We start from the raw sequence: 18,396 nt of genomic DNA, 5'->3' as shown, positions 1-18,396 counted from the left end.
TCCCTGGCAGTGCCCAAGGCCAGGCAGAAGAACCCTGGAATGGTGGAAGGTGTCCCTGCCATGGCAGGGGTGGAATGGGATGAGCTTTAAGTCCCCTCCCAGCCCAAACCCATCTGGGTTGCTGTGAAATTGTCCTTCTTTCCCATCTCAGTTTGCTCATCACTCAGAACATGCTGCCTTCTGATCTGACTAAAGGCTTCCAACTTGGTGCCTATTATTAGCTGCTCAAACCAGTTTTTGGTGATTCAGACAACTGTTCGTGGCAGTGTAACTGTAATTGTCAGTACACTGTGCTCCTGGAGACAACGACAAAACAGTGTCAGTAAAGAGCTCTACACACATTTCAGGCAACTCCTTGATGACATGACATGACTAATAATCCAATATTGCTAATGACTAAGATGATGAAAATCCAGACATGCATCAAGGCTTTTAGTTAAATATCAAGAATTAAAACGTTTATGCCACATCTATAAAAACTTTACCCAAAAAGCTGCTTAAAAATGCTGTTGGAATTAAGWCTCAAATATCTGGGAAATAAAAGGATTCTATTGCTTTTCAGCTGCCTCTGAAGACATCATGTCAACACCACCTAAACCCAACTGTTCTCACACTTCCCGACCTCTTTTTCACATTTCCCTTTCCGCAAAAGCTTGTTTCCAAAGGAAAAAGGAACACAGGGCAGTTTCTAGTGGAATAACAGCACATGAATGTTTTCCAAACCCTAAACTCATTCACCTCCCAATTCTACACCTCTCCCCATGTCCCCTGGCCCAGGTGTGCACAGAGCAAGCCCTTCCCTCCCAGCAGTCACACAGCAAGGTGACTGTCCCTGTGGCTGAGGTGTGGCACAAATGCCTTTCCTCCACGTGGCAGCAGCAAACCAAGAGGATTTCCAATGGGAGAAATTGTAATTTCTCACATTGTTATTATCTCAAACAGCCCAATTGCTGCTCAGGTTTGTGAGGATTCAATCCCTTAATCTCTCCCATCGGTTTCACTGTCATGGCCCTGCTTCCCCACGTGCCCTTACAACAAAATCTGGACAGAAAGATTATCCTGAAGTCTCTTATTCCTCTTCTAACATGATTTTTAAACTCTACCAGCATCCTACAGACCCTTTCATACATTATTTGGTGTAGCATTAGAAGGTTGGCCTAAAAAAATAACCTTACAGGAACAGAAGTTATCCTATTAAAAGGTCACTTGCCTTTACTTATGTATGATGTATTAAATTTGTATATCCAGTTTTGTTGAAAAATGTAGGAACATTTTTCTGCTGAGACTTTCCTGCTTTCCTGATTATGAATGTAAGGAAAGCATGTTCTAYGAGCAGAATTTAATTTATTTATGAATTAGTTGACTAATAAAATGAACTTACAAGGAAAGTGCATCAGCTGTTGAAGAGTGTCAGACTTTAGAGGGCACATTAGAGTTACACTGGTCATTTACTGAAGACATTAGTTTTAAATTGCTGCCAAGGCTATCTATAGACAAATTACAGAAAATGTGCTTGTACTTTGGAAGAGACATTTTGCCCATTTTGGTCTCCATTTTAAAAGGGAAATAACTCTGTCTCTCTTCACCAGACCACAGTGCAAGGACATTTCCCTTGCAATACAAAATTACATTAAAAATAAAAGCAATAAAAGACAAACCTGAGTTGGCAGATTTTTTTCCCCTCTGTAAATGAGAATACTGGAAAAAGAGGTGCTGAGATACCCTGGTAATGACCCTAGTCTGGAAAATGCTGGCTTTTGAGACATTAATAAAATTCAGACAAACACTCCAAGTCAATATCTGAGCTGGGTGCCAAGGGCTTGTCTGCACTGATGCCCAGGAAGCTCATCCTTGCCTGGCAGCACTGGCTGATCCTCAGCACCCCATGACAGGCAGGATGGAGAGATGTAAAACAGGACCAGAGCCAGTCCACTCCGACCTCCCAAGATGCTGGTTTGAAACATTCTGTAGAAACTCTGGAAATCAGTTGGCTGATAGACACAAAGGATAATCTTGTCAGAGCACATTAACTTCTGGATCTGCTGGATTCTTCCATTCCATGCTTTGCATGCAATAAATGGGAACTGGCCATGGCCAGGTAAGTCACATCTCRTGAACAGGGGACAGCCAAACCTCAGCTTTCCAAAACCTTCACCACGCCTCCAATCCAAAAGCCAGTTTTTATTTTAAATCCAAGCTATGTTTTATCCACGTCACATTTTTTAAAAGCCTTTCACATGTGAAAAACCTGCAGCTGTTAAGGCTCTCCGAAGAACATACAGGCTGTGAGTCTGAGCAAATCAGGATAATTGCAAGAAAAATGTGGCAAGTGTGCAAGGCTTCAGGCWTTGGGAGAGGGGTATTTTTAGATTGAGATCTGAAGAATGACTCCAGGACATCGGGCTAGACARTGAGGGCAACAGAAGGGGGAAATGTCAGAGCAAGAGGCTACAGAAAGCTTATGGAGCTGCAAGCGCCCAAATGTGATTCTTTCCGAGCAAATAAATTTGCCGTCTGCATCTGTTCATGGGTTTCACTGAAAATGAGAAAATCATCACTCCATATGCARGATGCAACCCAGTGCATTAAAAAAAGGCACAGAGCAGTCTTTTCAGATAAATTAAAGCAATTAGAAAAAAATCAATGCTTATGAAACACCATTGAGAACTTTTGCCTCCTTGATCTTACCAATATTTCTCTGAGAAAAGGACTTATAAATAAAATTTAAGTTGAGAAAAACATTTGACACAGGGGTAGTGGGTTCCAGAGAAAGAGGAGCTTATTTGTTCTTTTTAAGGAATTACAAACTTCAAAAAGATTCTCCAAAATACTCTTCAGCAAGCAAACTGGAGGATTTTAACCTGGACTTTTGTCCTAATTTACCTTTTACTTCCCCATTTCTTAATGTCTGAAAAACTTTTCCATTAAAACGACACAGTGTTACATTGTGTCACAGCGTAAACAGTGACAAATTGACAAGCTAATTTTTATTTTTCTAAAGCATTCAACAGCGTAGCAAAGGTTTCTGTTTAACATGTCTGGCTTTTTCCCTTTGCAAGAGCAGCCTGGAGCATCCCCGGGGAGCAGCACAAAGGCAGCTGAGCACAAACATCTTCAAAGGCTGGGAGGGACAAAGAGCCAGCGTGGTACTCAGTGACATCACCGGGTAGAGCAGACTGCAGGACAGTCTCTGCTGGGAGGAACTGGCACTCCAAAGGTGCCAGTGCCAAGCTGTCCTTCCTCACCAGAAAAGGCAGAGGCTGGAGAGCCAAGGCTACCTCAGCCAGTGGGAAAACCATTGGAATGGAGAAAGCAGTTCACAATCTGCACATTGGGAAGACTTCCATAGTTTATAAGTGAATTTAAGTTTTTGTTACGCTGGCTCCCAAAATGCTGTCTTTTCTGTTATTCTTGTGTGTTATGTTTAAATTGGCTTCTCAATCCCTGAATTAAAGTCCTTTAACCAAATCCAGACAGAGTTAATGGTCTGTTAGCACAGAGCAATTTTGAAAGCTATCTTTGAAATGTATTATTCAACTGAGACAAGGCTCATTCTACTCTTTCACTGTTACTTCGTTTTCAAAAAGCAYAAAAGGGTTGGGATTTTACTACGTGGGAAACAAATTAGGTGGGACCCCTTTGGGATGCTCTTGGTATGGGTTCTGTAGAAGACACAGACTCAGCAGGCAAATCAGATTTTTGTGGTTATTGCACCTTTTGGTCAAATTTGGCTTCCTAGAAGTTAGGAACCACAAAAGCAGGCTTSGCTCTGCTGCCAAGAAGGGGACATTTCAAAATGAAATTACCCAAACCCTGTGCTTGTATCTCTTTATGGGTACTTGGAGGGCCCATAAACAGCTCACACTGCAGGAGCAAGAAGTCCCTGTGATAGGCCAGGGCAGAACCAGCACTGMTACTCCTGTCCAGCCAGCACCTGCAACTGTTTAGCATATAAAAATAAAATATAATAGATCTATCTCATTATACATCTCTCAGGGACTGGTTCACTGACTCCTCCAGCCCACAGACAAGGGGGTACTAAACCCAAGGTGCAAACCCTCTCACCAATTCAGTGGCATGTGCTGAGCTCCCCAGGGCAGCTCAGGAATCTCCTGCACATTTCCTGCTCTCGCTCAGCAYTGAAGGGAGGACATGCTCCCCTCTCCACCCAAAGCCCAGGAGCCTGTCAGTCAGGGCATGAGAATCACAGCTCCATTCCCGCTGCWGCTGTTTTGGCACATTTGATGGCTTGGGCCACTCAGTAGCCCTTGTGAGGGCAGTTCTGATAAGCACCCTGCACACCCACCTCCCCTGAAAGCCGGTGGATGTAATCACTTCCCATCTCAGCAGGCAAAACACCTTCTGCTCTGCTCTTACACAACCTTTTATTGTTTCTCCTGAGTTTCCTGCCCAAGAGCAGAATCATATGGCAGCTTGCAAACATCCTTCTCCATTCTGGCACAGACACACCAAGACATTTTAACTGCAACACACCCCAACCCATCTTCCTGCACAGTGAGTCTGACATCTCACACAACTCCAGTGGCTCTGCTGCCCCTCGGGACCAGGGCTCTGCAGAAGCATTATTCCTTTCTGTCAAAGCTAAGTGTACACATTAATCCATCTCCATTCAGGGAAGAGGTTCATAAACCATCTAGATCATGCTACTCCACAACTACAGTTACATTTCAGACAGCAAAAGCAATAACCAAGCCTTCAAAAAGCTGTTGCAGCAGCATATCATTTTAGCAGAACCTTTTGATGTCAGTCAAAAATATTGCTGAATGTCTACTTTCAGGGGAATAGTCCTTGGAAGACAAGAGTGTCTGGCTGTACAGAGGCTCTGGAAAACTCCTTTGCAGCTTGGCATTTGCACACCAGGTAGGGCTGGTGTCAGAGAGGATGGAACCGTGGCTGCTCCAGTGGCACATGGCTCCTGAGGGGATGGGGAGAGAGGGCTCACCTGACAAGGGCTGGGGAGAAGCTCAGGGCCAGAGCAGCATAATTATCCCTCTGTAATTGTGCCAATAAACTCAGTGTGTGGACACCACGCACCCACTGAGGAGGTAGCAGAGCTCTGGCAGAACAGGCACTGCTATTGTTACACCATTCAACTTCTCCTGTAAACAAGCCCTAAAAATAATTTTCTAGATAAATCAGGCTTGCAACATGAAGAAGGGAGGCTTTAGACCAAACCCACTTCAAAGTGTTCCCAAGGCTGTATCCTGCTGCCAAGGCAGGCAACAGCAGCACTGCCTTCCTTCCACATGCTGCTTTGCAGAACGTCAGTTACTTAAAATTTAGATTAGAATAACTTTGCAACTCTAGGAGAATGGGCATTGAAGCTGAAACATGACAAGCCAAAAGAGAAAAATGGATGCATTCAAAGAATCACAGATCTTCATCACACAGACWGCAGCTCTGAAGAGCTGGACAAGCTTCATGTACCCCAGACTATAGGGCAGCTGCAAAGTGCACTCAGAACCCTATAAAAGTATATTGTGCAAATCAGGAACTACTTTTATTGATGTCTKATCAGTCTTATTCTTGAACAATTACACTCAGCCCAGCTGTGCAAGAGTACTCCCCATGAGCCTGAGAGACACATGGGCTCCATCACCAAACACAGCGACGCCGAGAGAGCAAAACCACACGAAGCAGCCTGGGACTGTTCCTGGGGAGCTGCCGAGGTTAAGCACGACCAGCCGGCGCCTCAAAGCACGGAAGAGCACAGGAGAAGCTTTTGAAGCTTATTCCTAGTGGCATGTTTCCTCAACAATACCTATAGCTGTTTGTTCCTTGCCATTTAGCATCAGCYGGCACTGAACTCTCACGCGAAGGCGGTGGCAAGGGGCCGAGGATCCCGAGGTTCATCCATGAACCCAGGGCATGGACTGCTGCTCTCTGCAAACACCTCCTTTGGGATCTGCTCCCTCCAACAGTGCACTGATGACCCCCAATGCAACTCCCTGACAGGAGGGGACAGCCAGGTGAGGGTCACCTCTTCTCCCAGGTATCGAGTGAGAGGACAAGAGGAAATGGCCTCAAGCTGGGCCAGGGGAGGGGCAGGGGGGACATCAGCAGGAATTTCCCCATGGAAAGGGTGGTCAGGCCTTGGCAGGGGCTGCCCAGGGAGGTTTGGAGTGCCCATCCCKGGAGGTGCCCAAGGAAGGGCTGGAGGTGGCACTGAGTGCTCTGGGCTGGGGACACGGTGGGCATCAGGCACAGCCTGGACTCGATGGTCCTGGAGAGCTTTTCCAACCTCAACCATCCTTGGATTCCAGTTAAGACAGGTTGTTCCCATTAAACCTGGGATTCCAGTTATGACAGATTGGTCCCATTTAACCTGGGATTCCAGTTATGACAGGTTGGTCCCATTTAACCTGGAATTTCCCCCAGTGAGAGCTCTGCTCTGCAGTTCCACCAGCTGGAGAGCCTTTGGCATTTCATTGCAAAGGGGTGGCAGRGATCAGTCGTGCTTCCAAGTGTTTTGTTGCTCTTTGCACACACACAAACAGGTTTTCATCCTAAAAGCCTTCACAAAAAAGGCCTATTTATGTTCAGTGGGATTTTACTGGAAAGAAAAACCCTCCAGGCTTCAAAGTAATGAGTCAAACTGTCCAGCAGAACAATCTTGCCATGGTCTTCCTTACTCCAAATGACCACCTCCAAGTAACAAGACCTTTACCATACACTCACATTGTAATATCCAAAACTACACAGGTTATTTAACAGCTCCTTTTGATAAGCTTGCATTTTAAATTATTGAAATATTAAATTATGTTTAAATTCATTCAAATAAAATTTTAAAAGGAAATTTATTACAGAATTTGCTATGTGCTTCAACAGAATTGAAAAACCTGTTTTGCCTAGTCTTGACTTAATTTAACTAGCAATAATTAAATTTTAATTTGTACCATCTTACCTCAATCAATTTGTTGGCATGTTCACGGAAAACCTGGGCATATTCTTTAACTTCTTTTTCATTCCCATTCTTGGCAGCTTCAATCAATACTAAAAGAGGAACATTTGTTTCCAGAAAAGAGTCTGAAACATGGTCCATAACAGCTTTGCGGAGCTAAAATAAAAATAAAAGAATGAGTTATTCTTCAGTAGTGTTTCACTGCTGTTTCCCTCTTACTGTATTAATACGTAAAGCTGAAACTACTTTTGTCATTGATCCGTTTTCCTTCGTGTGACCAAGGCTTTCCCTGCATAAGTCTTGTCTACACACTTTTTGCTTCAATTTAAATTAAATCTCCTTAAAAAATGGATTAGTTATAGAAGTACAAGTCACCAGTTTGGCCACAAATATTGATTTAGCAGCTCATATTGGTTTTGTCTGAGTAAATTTGCTGCTTTCCCTCAGCTGATTAAACAACACACTGATTTAACTTTTTTATTTCTCTGCTAGAATAAAAACATTTTTCAACAAACCTGATCCATATTCTCACTTACTTGAAAATAGGAATATATTTATTTGCTTTAAAACCAAACAGACAGAAGGCTGACACTACATAAATATAGTTCTTAAATAAAACAGGTTATGATGAACACCTCCAGCATTATAAAACATCACTGATTATCTTCAAAATCTATAAAGTGGTAGTTGTTTTGGGGGGGTTTTTGGTTGTGTTTTTTTATCTCTCTTGCCATGAGGATGATCAAGACTCCAACATCTTTATCAAGAGTTTTACAGGAATTACATTCCCACCCCATGCTTCCCTCTCAGCCACACACTGGAAGCTTCTGGTTTTTAATTCTCTGAAAGCAGGCCAGCAAAGCCACTGGCCTTGAGAAACAAATCCCCAGAGAACATTTCCAAGAGGGCAGCCATGAAGCAGGGCACTCATTTGTCCCAGCCAGCCCCACCTGTAGCGCATTCATTACCTGCCTACGTAAGTCTCTGGTCTTTTTGGTCATTTTATCAATCGCAGAGTTCAGGGCATCACTTCTTTCCTTGCGTCCAGCCTGAAAAACAGCAGACACAGAGGTAAACAGGTATTCAAAGTACAACCACAATTACTCATTTGAAGTGCACTGTCAGATTCTTTTTCTATTTTTTAGGTTTATAAAGTAATTATGCACGCTGGCAGCAGTCTCCACCTCCCTGATAAGGCAGTCACTGCTCTCTCCACATCCCATCCCCAGGGATCACACAACACTGCTTGTGAGCAGGCAGCCAAAAGCCCAGAATCAAAAGTCAAATCCTTATAAACCATTTGTTGGGTAAGAAATTCCACATTTCAAGTGAGTCTCCAGGCCCATCCATGGGGAGCTGCCAAGGTTTGATGCAGCACATTTTGTGTGAGCCCTGTTGTTAGAGAGAGCAAAGGGCCAGGCAGCAAGGGCAGCTTCCCTTTTCCATCAGACACTGGGTCAAAATCAGCCTCATTTGTATCAAATGAAGAGTTAGAGAAGACAATGGTGGTGGTCTGGTTTTCCTGGGAGTTTTTTCTGTATAATAYAGCTTATATCAGGGTTTCAAAACACACTTTATGCAACCACAATCCAATTTCTAAAGTCCTAAGCCACAATCAATATAATTATCCAGTTGAGAAGAAAAAGCATTTAGCAGTGCTGCAGTGAGGGGATGCCACGTATCAGTTCTCCAGGTGACAGGCGGGTGTGAAATATCTGGATGAACAGCCTTGAATGTAAAACATCAAGTCCACTCAAGAGCAGAAATAAAAAATGGGGGGGGGAGGGAATTAGGATGTTGTAGTGTCATTCTAGAGTAATGAATTATTGAAGATTTGTCACCACCGTGATCGAGTTATTTGATTCTCATCACAAAAGGTAACTGAAAAGTGACTGGGGCTAAAGCCAGGAGCTCGCTGTGATGCCGCCACCGCCCTCGGCAGCCCCGGTGCTGGTCCATTCTTCGCTCTACATTCCAAAATCAAAGCTGAAGGCTCTAAATAAAGTGAAGATGAATGCACTGATTTACCCAACAGTTTGTGCTCCCCTGCTCAGGATATGACAGACAAGACTCGCTGATCRATGGCTTTGTTCCTGGCACGCCTGTGGCAGCGGGCAGTGCTGGCACCCCGGGGACACAGTGATCCCAAAGGTGCCAGCACACACTGCTCCAGCCCCAAGCTGCTCCGAGACACTAATCCACTGCTTATTCACACCCCTTTACCCATGGCAACGGGACTGCTTTAGTGACCCCACAGCATCCTCCCCACACCACASACCTGGGGGCCATCCCAGCAATCTGTTTGGATCTAAGATACACACTCATCTATTATGCACAAAGCCAAATACTCAGCTGTTCCAAGAAGTGCCATTTTACTTCTCCCTGGGTGCTCCCACATTAYCATTTTAACAAGAAGCAGCAGCAGGCATTTGAGGTGAGGCCACCCATCAGTTCCACTTTGCTGTCCCTGGCTTCAGAGACCACAACAGCCTCGGTGCACAGCTCCAGATGCTTTCTGGATGAGAGGAAAACCAAGAGATGGCCTCCACTAATGGACATTCAGTTCATTGAAACCACTCTGCAAAACACCCTAGAAAGCACATTACAGCCTGAGCAGCACTGATTTCCCACTGCTGATCTGGTCCTGTGAAACTACACCATGTCCTAGCATAGAAGGAGCTGGACAATCCAACCCCACAAGACTCTGGGAAGGCAGCTCCAGTTTATTTATTTCCAAGTTTTTGACACTCAGAATTTTTAGCACAGAAGCTTGTCAAAAGYGTGAGCAGAATTTCCTTCGAAGGCTGCAGGATAAAGCACCCTGCTCATTCAGCTGTGGTGATTTAGCACACAAAGCTACTAATTGGGTTCCTTTGTTAGGGCTGAGAGGGACAGGACAGGACAGACCCAGGACACCTCAGTGGCTACAGACACCCTGCTCCCACTGACATCTAAAATCATCCCAGCCAATTCTCACCAAAGTCCTGGAGACAACAATGTCAAGGTTTGCCCAACAGAAGTTTCTTGACCTTTTTTTTCCCTTGCATCACAAATACTGTGTTTCCCTGCCCCATAAACACTGTGGAGCCAGCCAAACCCCATCAGGACCTGGCGGAACACGTGAAGACCTGCCCACTCTGTGGCAGTAGGAACCCTCCCAGGCACAGAAACACACTGAAAATCATCCCTGACCACAACACCATCACTTTGTCCAGGCTCCCCCACACCTCGGGAATTTTACCCATTGGTTCCACCTCGAAAGTCCTGCTTGAGCTAGTCTCCCTCTCTCAAGTAATAAATCATGTTTTAAAGGCTCCAAGTGCCAGTTTAGCACTTCTGGATAATTTGTTCCACTAACCAATTAGTCTTACCATTAAAAACTGGTTCTCATGCCTGGTGTGAACCTTCAATGAGGAGCCAGCTAATGACCCAGCAGCACAAGGCAGCCCAGTTATCAGCTCCTGCTATCCACAGCATTARGAGGGCTCACAAGAGTGAAGCCCAAATATTCAGATTTCTAATAGATTTTTAGACATTCAGCACAAAACTGCTGAGGGAATCACAAGCCYTGCAGTCAGTGAGCAGCTAATAGATTCAGTAGATTTAATAGGGTCATGATGACCATGTCAATCATTCTGCACTGTGATATCCCAACTCTGTCCAGTCTCATAGATAATAAATTTAGCCACGGTGCAAATTTACTTTAAATTAAATCAGATCTTTATTGAAGAGGATAGCACTGATGTTAAAAAATTGCTCATTTCCCCCACCCCCTCAATCTCTCTCTTCCCTTACCATTGCTGCCCTGCTTGGAGAACACAAACACTCCCTGTGGCATCCCTGCACTCCCAGCTCACACCACCATCCCCTGCAGGACTTCTTTCAATGCTCAAAGCAAAGAAAGGGCATTTGTGTACAGAGAGGGGAGTGGAATCACCATCTTCATCACAGATAATTCCTACTCTAGGTGTGCCATCTGAATTCAGACACCCAAAAGACAGACCCAAGATTTTCCTGTAGCTACAGAGGTTAAATTCTAATCCCAACCGAATTACAAAGGTACAGACAGTGGTGGTAACGCATTCCACAGGACCAGCAGAGCATGGTCTGTGCTGTAACCAGCAGCTTGATGATATGTTTTTGTAGTTAAATATCACAAACATCTGTTGTTGATCTTAAAGGTTCATCCTGAGCTTGGGTTAAACTGAGCCCACAGAGCTGTTGAGGGAGGTAGTGCCTCCTGCTCAGCACCAMCTCACACCATCCCTGCAGATCCCAGCATTCCTCCTCCCCAAATCAGCACCCAGATGTGTGCCAGATGTGCCACTGCTGAGAGCCACCATTGCCCCACCTACCACCCCCACACCATCACCCACAAAGGATGGTTGGCAGAGAGGTTTCTGCTTCAGGTTGGGAATTGTGTTCTGGGCAGCATCCTGATTAATGATGGGTGTTGAATTAGTGACAAATGAGTGAGTGGCACACCTTCCTGTGGGCATCCASTGGTATGTCCCTGTGCCACCTCTGAGCTCTGCTGCCAGGGGAGGCAGGACATCAGTGCCCAGGTGCATTCTGYCCCATGCTTGGTTTTGCCTTGCCACCCATTCTAATTCCACAGGGATAACCACCCATAGCCYTCCATCACTGTGACAGCAGGGCTGCCAACAAATTCCAGACAGGACAGTGCTGATTCAAGGCCAGACAGTGTGAGCAGTGAAGTGTGACCCACACAAATCCCAGCAATGTTTTCACAACCAAGCTCTGCCAGGGCAGGAGGTGGGACTGTCCCCTGGTTTGCTGCAGGAAGGAGCCCCCACAGCCAGCCCACAACTCAGCARGGGCTGCATGGCATCATCCAGGGCTCAGCAAGAACCTGAGTGACAATAAAGCTGCCTGCACTGTCCCTCCTGCCAAGCTGGCAGTGCCACAGCATTGCCACCCTGACATCCCTCCCCACGGCCAGGCTGCACCATGGAGAGGACAAGGATGGCTCCTGCACTCACCCTGGTACAAGGAGCAATTAGAATGTGCAAGCACGTGCAGGGAGCTGCCAGACAGGGAGGTGACAGCCACCACACCATGCCACCACACACACCCTTTGCTCCTAGGAAGACAAGGATACCTGACCTACAATGCCTTGTCCCATTCCCCCAGTGCCCTCCCCAAAGGRCTCTCCAGCTGGCCTGAAGCACTGGGCACATCACTGCTGCTGGATCACCTCGACCATGCCCTGGTCTCATGTGTGCCCTTCCCAGGGCTCAGTGCCACCCCAGCTCATGGCAGCACAGTGACCAAGTGTGCACGGTGACGCTTCAGCCACACGGCCCCGCTCAGCTCCGGCCTCCGAGCCCYGTGACACAGCACAAAACAACCTTCTGACCAAAAAGCAGCAAATACTGCCGTGGTCCCCAAGCTGCTTACAACCAGCAATAGCTCCCACAGCCCTTCCTGCAGGTAGAGGGGGAGCTGGCTGCCTGTGCAGTGCCACCCAGGTGGCTCCATGTCCTGGGTGCTGCAGTCTCACCTGCAGCTCCAGGGTTTGCACCCTCCAGGCCCCCAGCACAGCGAAGTCACACGGCCCCCACATCTGCATCAAATAAAATTAGCTTATATGTTGTTCTTAATACACTAGGAAGGCTTCCACAAGATGTCAGCCTAACTAAATGACAAGGCTCGCCTCAGGGTGCAATTCTACTTTCCCAGCACATGGGTTTAGCAGGAAAACCAGTTGTGCTGCTGCTCCAGGAGTGGGCTAAGTGAGAAGCCCCCAAAAGGGTTATCTGGTCCTGGCAAGCTTATTCCTGCTAATTTCCCTGTCCACGCTACATGTGAGGGTTCAGGCTGCCATAAAGCTCCCGCTGTGGCAGAAGTGCCCAGATGGCATCAGATGTGGCTTTCCTCACCAGGCAATGAGTTTTCAGTCTCAGAAGAAATGCATTTCCRTGAGTTTTCTGGGCGTTTTTTCCCAGCCTATTACACCTTGACACCCCAGGCAGCTCCCAAGGAACAATGTGAATGCTACTGCAGTGTTCTAGACTTAGGAGACTCAGATGCACACTTGTGGCAATAACTGTTATTTCACAKCAAGTGCACATATAAACACACTTTGCTAAGAAAAGTGCTCATAAAGTTCGCGTTAACAGTTTCCTAAACAGGAAACTYGCTGGCAAGGTGCTAAATAGCCCTTGTTTGGTTAAGGGCCAAAGAATGGAAAGGAGCAACTCACCGTCTTTGAACATTAACTCTTAACTCTGTGCCAAATTACACAATCTTACTGTGGGAGGAACCTACCAGCAGATATTGATGCAAAAAAGCAAAACGTTTCCAACGATACCTAATTTCAATCTCCRGATGAGAGCACAAGAGGCAGCACTGGGGAAGGCTAACAGCTGATCTCAAATCATACCCCTCAGAATGCTGTTGTTGCATGTTATGGTAACATATTGAAATGTTATTAGAATTCAAAGCARCACTTCAGATCAGGGTGCAGCACAGAGCTGCTCCAAGGACCGTCCGCAGGTGCTGCGGAGCCGCGGTTCCATYGGACAGCTGGCAGCTGAGCTCTTGGTACACTGAGCATTAAACAAGAAGAAAACTCCTTAAATAGGTTTATGTAATTTCTTTGCATGTATTTCTTTCACCCTGGAGCAAATGTAGAAACATTTACTATGGCAGAGCAATCTAAGAAATTTATCTAACATTTCCTAATTTGCTTGATCATTAAAGACAGTTATTCTCCTGATGGATTCAGGGTAGGGTTTATTTGTTTTGCTTTAGCTTTATGGGGAATTTTTGAGGTTTTCTTCTTGTGTGTTTTTAAAGAGTTCACCATCTCCATCCCATTACTTCCCACTCAGTGCTCCCCTTGCTTGTGTCCATCCCAGAAAGGGAGCAGCAGAGGCAGGGTTACCTTTCCACCTCAGGACAGCCAAGGGAGGTGCAGGCAGGAAACAAGCAGGTCTTAATTTCAGCAAGTACCTCCAAGGAAGCAAAGCAAGGAAGCAACACTTAATGACAAAGGTAAGTGACCATTTTATTTTAAAACCTTCTTTTGACACAATTCATCRTGCTCCATCTATATGTGAAGTTTGTTATTCTCAGCTCATTCCAAATCTCGGAGGTTGGAGGTGATACCTCGCTGCTACACAGCAAACATTTTCAAGTGCCTCCTACTACATTATTGCTTTATATCTCAAGGTGAAAATTTAAAAAAGCTTATCCAAGCTGCCTGGAGTGGGAAACCAACATTCCCACATCGAGTCACAACCAGTGGCTGTGAAGGCGTTACCTGCATATGCATCCTAAAAACCTCTAAAAATGTCAATCCTGCCTGGTCACTYACCTTTCAGTACCAGCTGTCCTGGAGAAGAGGTTGCTTCGAATAATGGGGCAGTGAACCTTTAAAGGAAGCAAACATGCTTCAGAGTCCACTGTCCTCCTCCTCGCTGTGTGGGCACACACAGCTCTGCAGGGGCACAGCTCTGCAGCCCTACACCCCACAGGATACCCACACCCAACCTGGCAGCCAGGGGCTCATGGAGGCCGTGTCCCCCTTCCCAAGGGGACACACAGCAGCAGGACACAGCGGGTGACCACAAAGAAACCCTCACACCGCTGTGAGCCCGGCTGTGAATGCCAACCACACCATTTCCTCCCTGCCCTCCAGTGCCCAGGAAAAAGCAAGTACAAAAGCCACCGTTTGGGAGGAGAAAATAGATTTTCTAGTTTCATAACCGCACACTGTCAAGCTGGATTCCAATTAAATCTTTCCTGTGCCCTAACACAAGCTTGGCTTTTTCCAGAAATTTCTCCTGGCTTGAAAAGCTCACTCCTGTGCCCTGCTCCTGGGCTGTACTTCCTGATACACCAGCTCCAGCTCCACCACTGCTCCCTGCACTTCTGCAGGGACCACGGGCGCACACAGTTGTCACACAGAGCTCTGAGCTGCCCAATCCCTCTCACCTCCACGAAARCCGGTGCTGACCAGCATTCTCTATTCAAACTCTGCGCATTTTGCATCTGAAAGTTCTTTTCATGCAGGGAGATTTAGCAGCAAAGTGGGAGCAGGCAGCACTCAGGTACTTCCACCCGCGGCTCTGCGCTGCTTTTAACCCCGGCTGAGCAGAGCCGGCGCAGACGTGGGGGGGAGCAGGGTGCTGCGAGTCTCTCCTGCTCCTTCTACCACAGGGACCAAGGACTCCTGCCGCTGGATTTTCCCCCCTCCATCAGTGGTCTCTAACACGATCACAGTATGCAGCACAATGCTTTAAAACAGCAAAGCTTCTGGAAAACCCAAACAAAAGGAACGYCACCAGGTGACGTCAGCCTATATAGAGCCCTGTGTGGTCGCAGCGCATAAGCAAATCCATTCTTGTACCGCTTCCCTGAAAAGCTTTTCAGTAAATGCACTCATGCTACTACAGGAGCTTCTCTCAGCAATAAGCCACCCATCTGCCATCAACAAGTTAGGACTAAAGGAAGCCACAGCTGCGGAAAAAGAAAACGTGAGCTTCAATTAACCAGCTGAGCAGCCACGGAGGACGAAAACTAGTATTAAGATTCAAAAATTGCAGACCTGTCAGAGGAGATCAAGGCAGCAATTTCAAAAGGAATATTCCAAGAGAGCATCGTGGATTTTGCACTAATATCAAGGGACACTAAACCCAGTCAATTATTCAAGGCTGTCTCACATTAGAGCCTTTCACAGACTCACGGCGTTGAGTCTCGAACTACGACTGAATGCACCCTCCAATGTACTCAAAAGAATGGGTAAGTTCCTGCGTTTCTCTGTTCCTTGTATAATGAATGACGGCTCTGCTTTAAAGGAGCAGTTAAGATGCTAAAGCTGATTGCTCTGCACTGAACCTTATGAAAAAAATGTTTTCCGATAGTGCTACTGTAACCCTCCTTAATTGAGATAAAGCCTCCTCCTAAGTGTAATGTCCAAGTATTCGGTTTGTCGTAGTAAGTTGTTTCTTGCATTTAGAATTAGCTTGTTGGAAATGCATGGCAATGTTATCTGCAGTGAAATCTTCCACCGTGATGTTCCAAGTGTACTGATAAGGCTATCCTATCTTGTTGTTTTCCTAAATTATATTCTGCAGGCTTACATTTCAAGTGGCCATTAGGGGCTCGTATGCTGGCAGCACTATATGCAATGAGTATGGTTTTAAAAATGCTGCCTGCCTTGGGCATGGCTTGTCCACCAAAATGTCGCTGTGAGAAGCTGCTCTTTTACTGTGACTCTCAGGGGTTTCACTCAGTGCCAAAMACCACTGAAAAGGGCTCGCTAGGTTTGTCACTGAGGCACAATTATATTTCTGAACTTGAAAGGGATCAATTTGCAAGCTTCAGTCAACTTACTTGGCTTCACTTAGATCATAATCAAATTGCAACAGTCAGAGAAGATTCTTTTCAAGGACTGTATAAACTTAAGGAATTAGTCTTAAGTTCCAACAAAATCTTTCATTTGCCAAACACAACTTTTAGCCAGCTGCTTAACCTGCAGAATTTGGACCTCTCTTTTAATCAGTTATCCTCTCTGCACCCCGAGCTCTTCTACGGCCTTCGCAAGCTACAGACCTTGCACTTGCGATCCAACTCCCTGCGGACCATCCCGGTCCGCCTGTTCTGGGACTGTCGTAGCCTGGAATTCCTGGATTTGAGCACAAATCGCTTGCGAAGTTTGGCTCGCAATGGATTTGCGGGATTAATCAAGCTGAGGGAGCTTCACCTAGAGCACAACCAGCTGACAAAGATTAATTTTGCTCACTTCCTCCGGCTGAGCAGCCTGCACACGCTCTTCTTGCAGTGGAACAAAATTAGCAACTTGACATGTGGGATGGAGTGGACCTGGGGCACCTTAACAAAGCTCGATTTGACTGGAAACGAAATCAAAGCCATCGACCTCACYGTCTTTGAAACTATGCCTAACCTTAAAACCCTCCTCATGGATAACAACAAGCTCACCACTCTGGATTCCAAGATCCTGAGCTCGCTGACATCCCTCACCACCGTGGGCCTCTCCGGCAATCTATGGGAATGCAGCTCAAAGATCTGCGCCTTGGCCACATGGTTGAGTGGCTTCCAAGGTCGGTGGGAGCACTCCATCCTCTGCCACAGCCCCGACCACACCCAGGGAGAGGATATTCTGGATGCAGTGTATGGTTTTCAGCTTTGCTGGAATTTATCGACTGTTGTCACCCCYGTGGCTACGACGCCGTACACAGCTCCAACCACCGAGTACACGAAAAGAATAAGCTCTTCTCATTTCCATGTGGGAGACAAAGAAATTCCAACTACGGCAGGCATGGTCGTTACCACCGAAGAACAGTTCCCYGAGCCAAACAATGCCATCTTCACTCAGAGGGTAATTACAGGAACAATGGCTTTATTGTTTTCTTTCTTTTTTATCATTTTTATAGTGTTCATCTCCAGGAAGTGCTGCCCTCCCACACTAAGAAGAATTAGGCAGTGCTCAATGATTCAAAACCACAGGCAGCTCCGATCCCAAACGCGGCTGCATATGGCCAATATGTCAGACCAAGGACCCTATAACGAGTATGAACCCACCCACGAAGGACCCTTCATCATCATCAATGGTTATGGACAGTGCAAGTGCCAGCAGCTGCCCTATAAAGAATGTGAAGTATAATACCTACAGCCCATCACAAAGTAAATCAGATAAGTAACCTATTTTAAAATTGTAGGGACCTTCATCAGATTCTAATTTTTACAAATGTTGACATAAAGCCTAATTTTCCAAGCTACTTAATGGAAACATTGTTTATGGAGTGGTGCAGTATTTTTAAGTTTTTTAAAAAATAAATCCATAATATTTTCAGTGTTAAAGAAGCAATGATGACATTAAACTTGCACTCCTAATGTTTAAAAGTCTAAAGAGATGCTCACCTCAAACTATGTAAAATGTTTCATGTTATGTAATTATATGACTGTGTGTAAACATTTATACCTGAGTCTCCATATTCTACTTTTTCTACTGAAAACAGTCCGAGGGGAATGATATTGGATGTCTGTACAGGGATCTGTAGGGGACGTGYGCTCTGTCTGTTCCACTGCAGCTGGAGGATCCCAAACACTGCAGCTGGCTCCGGGCACTTTAAGGGCAGMCCAGAGGAAGATTTTCCTCCTCTGATCGTTTCACTCCAGTAAAGAAAGGGAGGGAAAACCAAACAAACCGAAAAAAAAAGAGCAACGAAGGTTCAGATGGGAATTTCAGTGTATTGGGGTGAATTTATTTGAAATACAGTTCGGCTCTGTGCATATTCATAGCTTGGCTTGCTGAAAGGGACAGCAGGCACAGAAAGGAGCAGTTCACAGGGGCACACAGACATGGGCACACAGCCCCAGGCAGGATGGGCACACACACACACACACACACACAGCCCCAGGCAGGATGGGCACACACACACACACACACACACAGCCCCAGGCAGGATGGGCACACAGACATG

The 18,396-nt window shown here is 46.0% G+C and overlaps 2 protein-coding genes across 2 annotated transcripts in view; one reads left to right on the top strand and one right to left on the bottom strand.

The window, feature by feature from the left end:
• The window catches only part of CTNNA1 (catenin alpha 1), a 122,105-nt gene that overhangs the window by 42,446 nt on the left and 61,263 nt on the right, over positions 1–18,396 (bottom strand). Inside the window, exons 8-9 of the mRNA XM_057378714.1 lie at positions 7,891–7,971; positions 6,926–7,078 (exon numbers count right to left, since the gene is read on the bottom strand). Coding sequence (XP_057234697.1) covers positions 6,926–7,078; positions 7,891–7,971 — 234 coding nt within the window. The remainder of the gene's footprint in view (positions 1–6,925; positions 7,079–7,890; positions 7,972–18,396) is intronic.
• On the top strand, positions 15,966–18,390 carry LRRTM2 (leucine rich repeat transmembrane neuronal 2; the record flags this gene model as incomplete). The annotated part of the gene is made up of 1 exon (XM_057378711.1): positions 15,966–18,390. A coding segment is annotated over one exon (1,611 nt), but the record flags the coding sequence as incomplete, so codon positions are not given.

This window comes from Malurus melanocephalus, unplaced genomic scaffold (genome assembly GCF_030028575.1).
Source record: "Malurus melanocephalus ecotype Western Australia unplaced genomic scaffold, MMel_1.1 scaffold_371, whole genome shotgun sequence".
Classification (NCBI taxonomy): Eukaryota; Metazoa; Chordata; class Aves; order Passeriformes; family Maluridae; genus Malurus; species Malurus melanocephalus.
This window is presented reverse-complemented; position numbering and strand designations above follow the sequence as displayed.